General features: G+C 32.3%; 1 protein-coding gene across 12 annotated transcripts in view; it reads left to right on the plus strand.

Moving 5' to 3' along the window:
- LOC117102173 (muscle M-line assembly protein unc-89-like) overlaps nucleotides 1-12859 on the plus strand; it is a 58688-nt gene extending 45829 nt beyond the window's left edge. For 7 of the 12 annotated variants that reach the window (XM_033242388.1, XM_033242377.1, XM_033242384.1 and 4 more), the window contains 12 exons: nucleotides 295-372; nucleotides 749-931; nucleotides 2418-2513; nucleotides 2765-2873; nucleotides 3728-3796; nucleotides 5083-5255; nucleotides 7864-8086; nucleotides 9315-9593; nucleotides 10399-10606; nucleotides 11242-11351; nucleotides 11820-11986; nucleotides 12530-12859. In XM_033242388.1, the coding sequence (XP_033098279.1) occupies nucleotides 295-372; nucleotides 749-931; nucleotides 2418-2513; nucleotides 2765-2873; nucleotides 3728-3796; nucleotides 5083-5255; nucleotides 7864-8086; nucleotides 9315-9593; nucleotides 10399-10547 (1359 nt within the window). In that variant the 3' untranslated portion in view covers nucleotides 10548-10606; nucleotides 11242-11351; nucleotides 11820-11986; nucleotides 12530-12859. Of the gene's footprint in view, nucleotides 1-294; nucleotides 373-748; nucleotides 932-2417; nucleotides 2514-2764; nucleotides 2874-3727; nucleotides 3797-5082; nucleotides 5256-7863; nucleotides 8087-9314; nucleotides 9594-10398; nucleotides 10607-11241; nucleotides 11352-11819; nucleotides 11987-12529 lie in introns of those variants that run through there. The other 5 variants (XM_033242383.1, XM_033242378.1, XM_033242380.1 and 2 more) reach the window with 5 other exon arrangements.
- Nucleotides 12860-13022: the final 163 nt, after the last annotated feature.

Raw genomic sequence — 13022 nt, forward strand, 5'->3', positions numbered from 1 at the left:
TCTCTAAATGTATCTAAGTATTTTGATTTTAAGTTTAGTACAGTTAATGCTGAAGAGAGAGCATGAATTGTTTAAAATTATTCATTGAATAAATATATTAAATCTACGCGTATATATCAACAAGTCTGTGTGGTCTAATGAATATGACACACACACTGATGGAAATGTTATCTGCTAAACCATGCTGGGAATCTATCGTATCATTCAAATTTTGCCTGCCATGTTATTGTATATTATTTTTAGTATGATGATAACATTATATGCTGTAACACATTTCTTCTTATCCTTATATAGATGGCATTGAACGTGATGATGCAAGTACCAAAGAGGGCCAATGATTTAATGCACATTAGTCTGATTGAAGGGTTCCAGGTAAATTGCTATAACATAGCCAAATCTTGATAACTGATTGATATCAAATCATACTACACTGATGGTTTATTTAGATAATAAGAAGTACAACACATTCCAAATTATTAGTTCTTTATTATTTTCAGTAGAGTGTACATTTATTTATCAATCATTATATTAATCCTGTGCACATTGAATGAAAAAGTTTTTTAATATGGTCAAACAAATATAGTATGAAGGTTTTTTTTTAAAGAAAAAGACTTACTGTGGAATTAAGTTAACTTTCAAAATTATTATAAGGTAATTAATTGATTTTATTTTGAAATAATTGTAAAACATATGCACTACATGCTATTAAAACCGTAATAAAATTATGACCTTTGATCTTTTCTTTAAGGGTAATATAAATGATCTTGGAAAGCTGTATCGTCAGGAGGACTTCACAGTGTGGACAGGAAAGCAGAAAGGGAGAGGAAAAGAACGGCATGTGTTTCTATTTAAGGATCAAATCATGCTTACGAAAATCAAAAAGGATCCCCGCTCTGAAGGTTTTACGTATGCTTACAAGAACCACATGACAGTAAGTTACTATCAACACGCCAGCAAATCAAATGACAAATGGTTCCTATTTGTAGGAAAATAATTATTTTATAAGTCATAACAATATGATCATACAGTTAAGATGAATTGCAAGATAATTCATCATATTAAAAACTCATATATGGCTTTAGCAAAGACAGGGTTGTAAGTCAGGTTGGCAAGAGGGCAGGGAGTAAGATGTAGGGTAGCAAGAGGCTGAGTGGCCTGTTTGTAAAATTTTTACTGTTAATAAATGAATGCAAAATGTTACAGGGGAAAGTGCAGGGTAAATGGCATAAAGTGGCAAAAAGTAGGATGGAAAAGGCACAAAGTGGCAAAAAGGCAGGGTGGAAAGCCTGGTAAAAGGCAGGGTGGAAAAGGGCCACACTGCAGATGGTAAAATATCAGTGAAAATAAACAAAAACTGAACTTAACTGTCTATTGTTAACACACATTATAGTTGCCAAGTACACCTTAATGTATATTTTATTATACATTGTTTATACAGGGTAACACATTCATACTCAGTCCTTTGAATTGGAGTTAATTGAATCATGGATGGTTTATCTCAATAAAACTGAAACATAATTGGATAATCATGTTGTTTTCAACACAGAACATGAGGTCAACTTGAACCAATCACCTAAGTCAAAAAGCAAAAATTCCAGCTGTTGTTATCCATAATGTTTTTAAAGTAGTGAACTGAATTTGAGCAGAACAAAAATATATCTTCAAGCATTTAACCAATAGAATAATCAGAATTAATGTTCACATAATATGTCATATTGTGATTTGCCAAATTTATTTCACTGTTATTCATTATCTTTTATCAGCTTTTGAAAACATATTTTAATGAGGACAGCATCACCCAACATTCTAAAAGGGATACTGTAAAACCTCAAGAGGCCCCTTAATCTTGAGAAGAAGCCCATCTGGAAAAGAAGCCCCCTCTTCAGTTTGCAGAAGCAATCTCAAAAAGAAGTCATGCTTCCAATCTGAATAATATGGGCTTCTTTCGAGAGAGTTCATATACTTATACTGATGTAATCTTTGATTATTATGATAGCATGTCAGTATCAATGTTATTTCATTGTACTAGCATGGTTAAAATTTAAAAACATATTAAACAGAATTTCGAAATAGTTAAAAAATGTTGTATAGTAGCAATTCTAAAATTTACAGCATTCATTATGAAAAGAAGTCCTTCTCTTTAGTTTGAAAAAGCAATCTTGAAAAGAAGCCCATCTTGAAAAAAGAAGCCCATCCAAGGGTCCTAAAAAAGAAGCCCAGGACTTCTATTCAAAAATTTTACGGTATTTGATAATTTAATGGCAGTGAGAATGAAATCTTTCCAAAGTTGGTGAGGATGTAGCTGAGCCCTGAGGGAAAATTTTGGGAAATTTTAAACCATCCTCAGATGTTTCAGGATCTCGTATGACTTATTGGAAAAATCAATAGGATTGATGATATTTAATATTTCTTTGTAGATTCCTGGTATCGGCATGACAGAAGAATCAAGGGATGAGAGATGTTTTGAACTATGGTATGGAAAAGCATCATCCTCGCTTAGCATGACGTTACAGGTACTGTAATATAAATTAATTATATATTGAAGTCCATCCCTCCCCCACTCCCAGAAATATGATTCACATTTACATAATAATAATTTCAATAATATCAATGAGATGGAATACAAATTAAAATTTGACAAGATAAAATTGTTAATACTATACCTAAAAGTATTAAAAAAAAAGATAAAAGCATCTTACTACTGTATTATATACAGTGACTCAAAAAATTTTAAAGATCTAGGAAAGTTAATTCGTTTTTCTAGGCAAAAACTAAGTATGTGAAAGAGGCATGGGTGAAAGAAATAAGAAGTCTTTTGGAACAAAAACAGATGGAGATGTTAGAAGCCAAAGCCAGTGTAGAGAGAATCTATGGTAAGTGTTCCATAAGAGTTAGGAAAAGTTTATCGTTTACATTTTTGGTTCCATTTATACAATATATTGTCAAATGTATATAAATTACGGAAGTAAGACAAGGGCCTAAATGGATTAGATATCCAAAATAACATATTGAATTGTGAATATTCAGATTTTTTTCTATTTATAATTTATGTAAGAGAAAATCAAATTGAACAGTAAAACGTTTGTTCTTGAGACCTGTAAATGCAGTACATAATACACATTAAATCTAAGCATGCATGTGAACTAACTAACAATGGTACACACGAAAAAAAAACCAGAAACAATTCTACAGCATATACAAAATCAAAGTAATAATTAATCTTAAAATATGAAACTAATATTTTCATAGTATAGTAATAATTATTTATCCATCATTATTTAGAACAATAACAATAATTAAACACCACAATATTCAAATGTATTAAGAAGTTCCATTTTGAAATTCACAGAACACAGGTCTCCCTCCAATTAAAGACCCCTCCAATTAAAGACCACCTCCAATTGAGGAAGCCTCAATATTGGTTGTTTTGGCATTTCGCATTGCTACCTCTAGTGCAAGAAAAAAAAAACCAGAATCAATTCTACAGCATTAATACAAAATCAAAGTAAAAATTAATCTTAAAATATGAAACTAATATTTTCATAGTACAGTAATAATTGTTTACCCAGTCTTTAATTAGAGGGATTCTAAGCTGCTAAAGACCACTAAAAACCTCAGTCCCAAAAGTGGTAAATTGGAATGAGCCTGCATAAGAGAATTGCTGTATCTATATAATTGCTTTGTCTAGAAAGAAATAAGTACTGTAAAATAATGTATTCATTAACAGGAACATTACATCAAACTAGAAGTTGCTTACGATCAGCAAGTTCAATCTCATCACTCAACTCCGAGCAAGGTAGAGCGTCCTCATGCATTATGTTGCATGTTGCCTGTCGAGATTCATGTGTCTACTAATTATCTATACTCTCTAACAGTTGTGAATGCTTTCTGAAAAATATATTTTCCTTAACCTATAATCTATTTTATATTTTTAGTTGATTAGTTGTCTTTTACTGCTATTCTTATAGTGTCCAAATCTATTTATTTATTTACTTTTTATTGATTTCAGTATAAAACAATACAAAACAGCAGCTAATGGCTGAAAACGTTTGTTTACAAAAATCGATAGATAACAATCACATATTCCTTAGTACCAAGTTTAATCATCTATACTCTCTAACAGTTGTGAATGCTTTCTGAAAAATATATTTTCCTTAACCTATAATCTATTTTATATTTTTAGTTGATTAGTTGTCTTTTACTGCTATTCTTATAGTGTCCAAATCTATTTATTTATTTACTTTTTATTTATTTCAGTATAAAACAATACAAAACAGCAGCTAATGGCTGAAAACGTTTGTTTACAAAAATCGATAGATAACAATCACATATTCCTTAGTACCAAGTTTTATTAATAACAATAATAATAATTATTATTATTTGCATCATAGATCTAATATATTATATACTCAATATAAACACAAGCAGTATATAGCAAGCAAGGTTTTCTGAGAAGGTATATGTTCATATAATAAATATTACCAATTAAACAATGTACACATTCATAAGAGGAAAAAAAAAACGTAAGGTCTAGATGAATTTGTCGAAAAGAAAAATGAGTTTGAAAAATAAATTTACTTACAGTAACATGTGAATTAATATATGATAACTTGCTGTTAAAGACTGTAAATAACAATATTTTTTATAGTTGTAAAAAAATTATTACATTCACATCAAACAGCAAATAACTTGCAAATTACAGGATGGGAATTGATTATGTGTAGGCAGTGCATCCAGTTACCAATATGTCTAGTTTCATTAAATTTTGCTTTACTGTAATGTAATGTTGCACTTTCTTACATATTTTCTAACATCTGAAAATAATAACATATTCTGGGTTTTGTAGATTGACCTGTCATGTTGATACTTAACTTCATCTTTTCCTTCAGTACACTCTTCTATGTCAGCATTTAACAAAATATTATGTCTTATTATTTTCTCCCCTTTTTAATATTGCAAATATTAATATTAAATATCATTATTATTGTTTTTGTTATTTTTTTTTTTATTGTTGTATATTATTATCAAATGTATTACGTTATTGTTAATACATTACTACAGTATGTTGGTTTTTATATTCAGGCACACTTAGCAATTCCAGTTTATTAAGTAAATCAAGTGAATCGTTAACATTCAACGAGACACCGTCCCAACAGCTTACATCTGATTTAGGTGCTACCTTCTCATTATCGGTACCAGATCGTCTCCATGGTGACAGCTTTACAAGTATTGACAGTGATACTCCACCACAAAATGTAAGTAAAACACTATGGTAGATTCAATTTCACATGGTTAATAATTAGTTGCATGACTTGGTAGAAAAAGATCATTGTACTGCAGCTTTTGTGAGTCCAAACAAGATGTACAGTCTATCAACTGGTTGCCATGCTTACAAGAAATGCCTTGCTTTGCCTTTGTCCTAGATAAATGTTAATACATACATAAAAATAAACAGAGCTGTAACTTGGTGGCCAACATTCTCATCTTTCCGGTAACGTCTTCCCAGCGGCAGATCCAGAACTTTTGCCGAGGTGGTGTGGCTGGCAATAGATGACCAAATGTCCAAAGTGGTGGCACAAGAGCAGCTATGAGATCCAAATAGCTCAGTTGGCTAAACTGGTGGTAGCCACTGTGTGTGCTGAATCATCAAGATCTCTTGATCACTGGTTCAATTCCCATCGCTGCTTTCCTTGTGTTTCAGCTGGAGGGCTGAAATGCAAGTTTCAAAGCACATCGTGTTTCGGACTAGATTTTTAAGCCATTGGTCCTGTGTGCAAAATAGCCCATGCGCATGTTAACAAATGCAGTACACTCTTCAGAAAAGAGTAGGGATTGTATCCCAGTGCACTGCTCAATCCGCCACCAGAAAGGACCATAGGACTTTTGTGGGTTATCCTTGGTGTGTACCACTCTGAAGAAATCCAATCCAATCCATGGTGGATAAAGTAAGCTTTTGGGCTGTTCCTTTACCTGTGTTGGTTTAGGAGATGCTCTAATGAAACTTTGAAGTTTTAGCCATTTCTATATGATTTCACACTTGGTTAGAGATTTTTTGGCTGCTGCCAACCACTATAGGCCTATCTGACATATCCTGTGTTCCAGGCCTTGAATGTGGGTTACTCAGTGAATTCTGTGAAATATAATCCTTTTATAAGAAAGTATAATACATACTCCAAGTATTGAAATACATGCCATCGTGTTGTGATTCAATATTTCGACATTAATTATGTCATCATCAGGAATAATCCTTTTATTGCACTCAGATCTGCCACTGCTTCCAATGACAATGTCTTGGTTTTAATCCTTATGGAAGAATTATTATCTCAACTAAAAATCTCCTAACTAAGAACTCATAGAGTATTTTTCCATCCTGCAAGTGTATTTGCTGTTGGACAATTTTTTTTTACATTAGTTGAGATAATTCTTCTTGTGTTGCCTATTGTGTATTGGGATATAATGAAATACTCATAATCCAGAACAACAATTATCTTTCCCTTTAAAATGCCCAACATTATATTATTATACACTCATTTTACAATATTTTATTACATATATTTTTTTAATTTATTGTATATCTGTTGAAAATAGTGCTGATGCATTTCTACTGCATTCCTGGATATAGAAAATTGATATAACATTTTAAAAAGCATGCATGCATTATAAAGTGCTTATTCCAATCCATTGGTCCTTCAAAATATAATTTTTACTTTAATAGTTGTTGCAGACGCTTAGATTCTTATAAAAATAAAATAAATTAAAAATTACATAAATCAAATTTGTCTTTTTTGTAAATTTTAGCTGGGCCTTGGGTGCCTCTGACAGCCACAGTTCTGCACCAGTACCTACATATAACGGATAAATTGTCCTTTATGTCACCAAGAGTAACTCTCATACGAGAGTTATGTGAGGAGCAGTGCGATCTTACTGCAATTAAAACCCAATGCTGGCCAGATTTGAACCGGGCTGTTCAGTACAAGAAGCAGAAACATTACCTCTTGGCCAAGTGCTCAACACAATACTAAAATTTAGCACTCAAATTTTTGGGCCTATATTATAAGATTTGATTTTAAATGTGCAAAGAAATTTGTGGAACTAGACACAAAAAAAAAATGGCACATCACTATTCATGCAAATCCTGACATGCTGGAATTGAATACACACAACACATCCATGCTCGAGGTGATCATGATTTTTAAAAAAAGACTGCTTACTTTTAAGCTTTAACAAATGCCTACTCAAAGGGCTTATTCGACTGGTTCCTTTCGTTGAGTACGAATTTTCATTGAGTATTATTTTCCTTTGACTGGTACGTAAAATAGACTTCGTTGACAATGAAAATTAATGTAACCAGAATATGTTAATCAGTGTTAAGTTATGTACATGACCAAAAAAAACATATGGCTGATTGGTCAGTTTAGCAACAATATTTGCGTTAATATAATTTAGATTAATTTTTAGAAAATAAAAATTATAATAATATTTACCCACATCGAAGTCAAAATAATTGCAGGCTAACAGAATTCAAAAGCTGGATGGAAACATTTTTTTACAAAAAACCTATACTGCCAGAATCCGAAGCAGCCTTGATTAAACACAGTGTATATCGCGATAACTATGCAGCCATTTTGTTTTGTCGAGTATCTACCAGTTTTCTATTCGACTGGTCGTCTTCGTTAATTAAGATTTTATCACTGCGCAGGTTGGCATGGTTTAACGAAGAACGACCAGTCGAATATGGCCATTGTAATTGAATAGAATTTTTTGAATGCCATTAAAATCAAATTCCCTTTTTTAAGCATAAAAGTTGCACATGCCAATGGCTATTGTACTGCTGAATGCTTATGTGCAATGTGTCTTATGCAGGATTGTAAGGAACTTGAAGTTGGAGCTCTTTATGAGATGTCAGATGACTTCATTGCTGGTGGATTGTGCGGGCTTGAGCTGAGTAAAGGCGAGATTGTTAAGCTTGTAGAAACTGAAAATAACAATGTATGCATTGTGCAATCTATGCCTAGCCCAGGATGTTGTAATGGTGAGGAAGGCAGTGTACCACCTTACCTCTTACGCCGAAGAAAGTCAGTGGAAGGTAACCAGGTTGAGTTGCTCAACGCTTTAATTAAAGTTTATTATTTTATGCTAAATATGAAAATTTAAATATTACTTTGCTTTTTAAATGGAGTAGCTTGTTTATTACTGTAAATGCTAAAATGTGGATTTCAGAATATAGGCCTACTGCATGGTTATGCTTATTGTTTGGTTACCAAAATTGACTTATATGTTGTCTGCCAAAAACAATTGCGGAAACTGTACGAATTAGTGACTCAAGATTTGAATTTTGGCACATGGCAGACAGTGCATCTTTAAAGCTGGCTGTAAATTCCATACTATTTGCATCAATATCATAATCTATGCATATTCTAAAAATAGAAATAACTTGAATATTAGTATGAAATGCTAACATAGTATTGTTTAGCAATCAGGCTCAGGTGATTCAACAAAATTCAGGCAGTGACTACGCCCTAAGCTCATCGGCGGACATGATTCTATGAAGAACGCAGTTCCAAGATTTTACAATTCACGCCTACCAATCATAAGATATTCTCTAAGCCTTTAAAGTTATTGCAAAACATAATTATTTACTTCATTTATCATTATAATCCTCAGTGGGTTTAATCCGTGACACTCTATGCTCTTTTGTCAAACATTCCAATCTTCCTGTTGCCCACCACTTGATGGACCAAAAATGCAGAAAGATTTTTTTTTCTTTACAAAAAAACTTTTGGGTATGATGTACTAAACAAGAGTAAAATGGCACAGCCTACTATAGTTTTCCAGGTGCCAGGGGAGGAGTAGTACCTGAGCTCAGAACACCAGGCCTTCACATTTAGACACTGCCTTTGAAAATTTGTCAGTCCTCAAGCCTTGTTAAACAGCATAGATACCACCCCTGCTTTTACTAAATTCTCCTTTTCAGAATGGAATAATGCTCTATAGTGTCTATAAGGCTTAGGAACTGGAGTTGTTTTATTTGTGAAAAAATAAATTTTGGTGTCAGGATTTGTACCAAGGAATCTATTACAAGGCAAGCATTATTTCTTGTGCTTGGGCTTTTTAATGGCAGCTGGTTTATTATGATATACATCAGTGCCTTATATTAGCCAGTGCCTTTATTAGCCAATCAGAAAATAATAAAACCCTGGCAAAATAACCATTTCAGTCACATTTAGCTGTATAGTATGTATAATAACATATACTTTATATTGATTCTTATCAAAATGTAGTCATAAATCTAATTTGTGTCTTTTTCTATGCAGAGCCTGTCAGTATAGTAGAGAAGCCAGAAAATCTTTCTGTAAATGTAGGTGATTATGCCAAGTTCATTTGCACGTTCAGTGGCATGCCAACACCGACTGCTGATTGGTACTTTAAGGGTCATGTTCTTGAGAATACAAAGCGCATTCATGCTGACAATGGATTGTGGGTATCCTCTGTTACAATAACGAATGTGAAGGGAGAGGACAGTGGCAAATACAGATGTGTCATAAGCAATGCAATCAGTACAAAGTCTTGCACAGCTAACCTGCATGTGGCGTGTATGTTTCAATCATGTTAAATAAAATAAATCATCTTGTATTACAATTTTTCAATGATTTAAAGCCAGGCTCCGGAGGGAGATTTTTTTTTCTTCAGAAGACAAACAAAGATGCTCTACATAAACTAAGTCTCATTATGAGGCTTAGGGAGTGGAGTAATTTTGGAGAAAATAATCCTGTTACTGTGACTTGCACCCAGGACCCTTGTATAGGAAGGCAAGCATCTTAACCACCAAGGTATTCAACTCCACTCCACCTTTCTAAAACACTAAAGGGTGCTTAAAAAAAAACCTGGGAACATGTTAATGACATACAGGTTATTGAATATTTAAAAACTTGGGGAAAAAGATCGAAAAAAGGTTGTTACGCTCCCCTAGTTTTAAATATTCAAAAATATGTATCTCATTATCATTTCTGAGTTTTTTGTCAAATATATTTTTTGTGTCTTACAAAAATCAGTTGTACAACATCAAAAACGTTTCCTCCAGACCCTGGCTTTAAAACAATAATAAATAAAATTGTTTACAAACATAATATACAGTTTTCTGATTTGCATTAAAATAATTTGTTTCAATAATACATCAGATTACTATAAATTGCTGACATTTTCCTAAAAAAAATACATGTTAAAAAGTTTTTTGTTTGGCAAAACCATATAAAAATGTTTGTTATCTATAGAATAATAGTATTACGTTACATATACACCAATGGCATATTATGGTAGTTTATTTACATAGAGCATTACAGTTTATATCTTTGAAATAACTTAATATAAGAAATCTCAATTTATTCTATTGTGATTTAGATGTGTGGGAAAGTCAATGCACCGATGCCATTGAATGCCCAGATGATGTCCTTCAGGAATTTGATGACGACACTGTAACTTGGTTACCAGACAATTCTCCATCCATAGCAACGGATCAACTCTTAACCGGTCCTTTTGAAATGGGCTAAAGAGTAAAAGATATTGATAAGAATGTAAATAAAACTAAATGGGTCTAATACCAATATAGGTAAGAAAATAATCTGTTTGTCGCCCTCTATATTGAATTATTGTTTAAAATTCATTTAACTGTTCTGTTTTGCCAGTTTCATAATTTAGTTTTGTTTTAAATTATTTTATCAGACCACAGCCTACTACCTAAAATAACAGATGACAATAATAATAATAATAATAATAATTATTATTATTATTTATTATTATTATAATACAAAAAGAAACAGCATAACAGTAATATTTTAACAGTGCTCAATTTCTAGTCTATGCAAACTGTGCCTTTTTATTATTTTTAATTTTACTCAAGACTCAATTAACAATAATAATGATGATGACAATGATAATAATAATTTATTAGACCTCTATGTGCTCGTATAGTGCCTGATGCAAAAAGTTTCAAAACACTGATGAGGAAAGAAAAAGTGATATTATAGATACAATGTCAAAAAATTAAGTTAAAGATATAAAAAAAGTTGGATATGGATAGTATAATGTAAATTTACTCAGTAGTAATAACTACTCAGAATAAAGGGGTGAAACATAGTGTAGTTAAGTAGCACTCTATTTTGGAACTTTGTTATGTGGTTGTCTAGTGTACTTTATTATGGATGAGATGAAAATAAATATGTATTTTTTTTAATTATTTTACAGGAAAGAAAGACTGCTTAATATATAAGCATTCTATTAAAGTCAAGCAAACAATTTCTCTAATTTTTAGCTTAATTTTAAAAATTCTATGAGCTGCAAGATAAAATTAGAAGGTAAGGTTAAAACTGTACTATATACTTGTCCTTTTCATGATTATACTCACAACAATTCTGCTGTTTTATGTTCTATGTTCTACTAATTTTATGTTAAAATTAGGCTGATGAAGCAAATATAGGTTACTGTAAATATAAACAAAAGCAGAGGTTTTGCTATGATAAAAAATTACTTATTAAATTCAATGCAATTTTTTACTGCTGCAAATTCCTCTGAAAGTCTATATCCAAGGCATTAAGGCACTTACCATCTAATATTATTGCAATTAATGAGTTGTAAATTTTTGTCAAAAATATGAAAGATTAATTAATGTTGGCAATTAATGTGCTTCATATGTAGAAGATTTGAAAGAAGATGGGTCAACAATTAGGTCTCAGGCTACATTTACTACTTTTATATGAGAAGTACCAACTATGTTGATTTTTTTTTTAGTTCATCAATCTTCAGCATTTTTTTTTACATTGCAGCAGCTGATTTAGTGAAGTGGTTTGCTGCAAATATATTTAAACCTAGAGATGAGGCAAGGAGCGATGCATTGTGGGAATTAGAAAAATCATCTTGAGCATCCAAAGATTGTGCAATACACTATGTTGGAACATTCCATATGGAAGGCAGTGGATATTCATTCTCAAATGTAAGCTAATTTTAATAAAAGTTTAATCTATGTTCTACGAAAATTCTATTATAGTACATGATTCCTGGTTAATGTGGGGATATAAATTATAAAGGATTAAATTCAAACCAGCAAGTGAAGTGAAGTAGCTTAAACCATCCAGAGGTTCCTATTCTTAAAAAAATCTCTTTTGGGAGTTGGAACACCCTCTCGAACCCTTCCCCCCTGTCTCTTATACACATCAGATGTGTATAAGAGACAGGGCCCCCCCCCAGAAAATATATGCTAGAGCCGCCACTGCTTACAGTACTTGAATGAATCTTACTTTGCTCTCTGGTGGGCATATTGGTTTGCTCTGAAACAAATATAAGAAACAAATGCTTAGAACCTGGGCCAAGCACAACCCTACTTACTACCACAATGCAAAGTTTCAGCATAATAAATAACAATAGGCATAATTATTTGACATGACAAATTACTAGTATTATGTGACTTTTGAATTTTGTCCACAACATACACTACTCTAGACCTTCAACTCTCAAAATTTGTTATTTGTATGTACAGTATGTACAGGGGTACGCTGGTCCAGTTCATCAGATGATATGATTAATGTTATAGAGTATGTGTCCCAGATTCGTCCAGCAAGTTCTAAGCATCACAGTATATGCATAGCCTAGGGATCATGTATGAGGTGAGGATATTATAATTTTCTATAATAGCAGAAGTGGTAACTGAAGAGGTGGGTAGCTAGTTTGTATGTGGTGATGGAGTTGTTATTTCTCCTTCAAGAGTTTGTTACTATGGTTGTGGTGTTTGTGGATGTTGATAGGTGTAATGAGGAAAGAAAACAATTGTATAATGAGATAGAATGTAGGTAAGAATTGCCCCGGAAAAAATGGCCCTGGAAAAAATGGCCTTGGAAAAAATGGCCCCGGTAAAAATGGCCCCATAAGACAGGTAGGTAAAAATGGCCCCAATGAAAAATTTGGTAATAGAAATGATATATTTTCCTTTTAATCTTCAAATATTTAAATACTGTATAAGCAAGAATTGAATC

Source organism: Anneissia japonica, unplaced genomic scaffold (assembly GCF_011630105.1).
Source record: "Anneissia japonica isolate Jap-2015-1 unplaced genomic scaffold, ASM1163010v1 scaffold287785_len535756_cov143, whole genome shotgun sequence".
NCBI lineage: Eukaryota > Metazoa > Echinodermata > Crinoidea > Comatulida > Comatulidae > Anneissia > Anneissia japonica.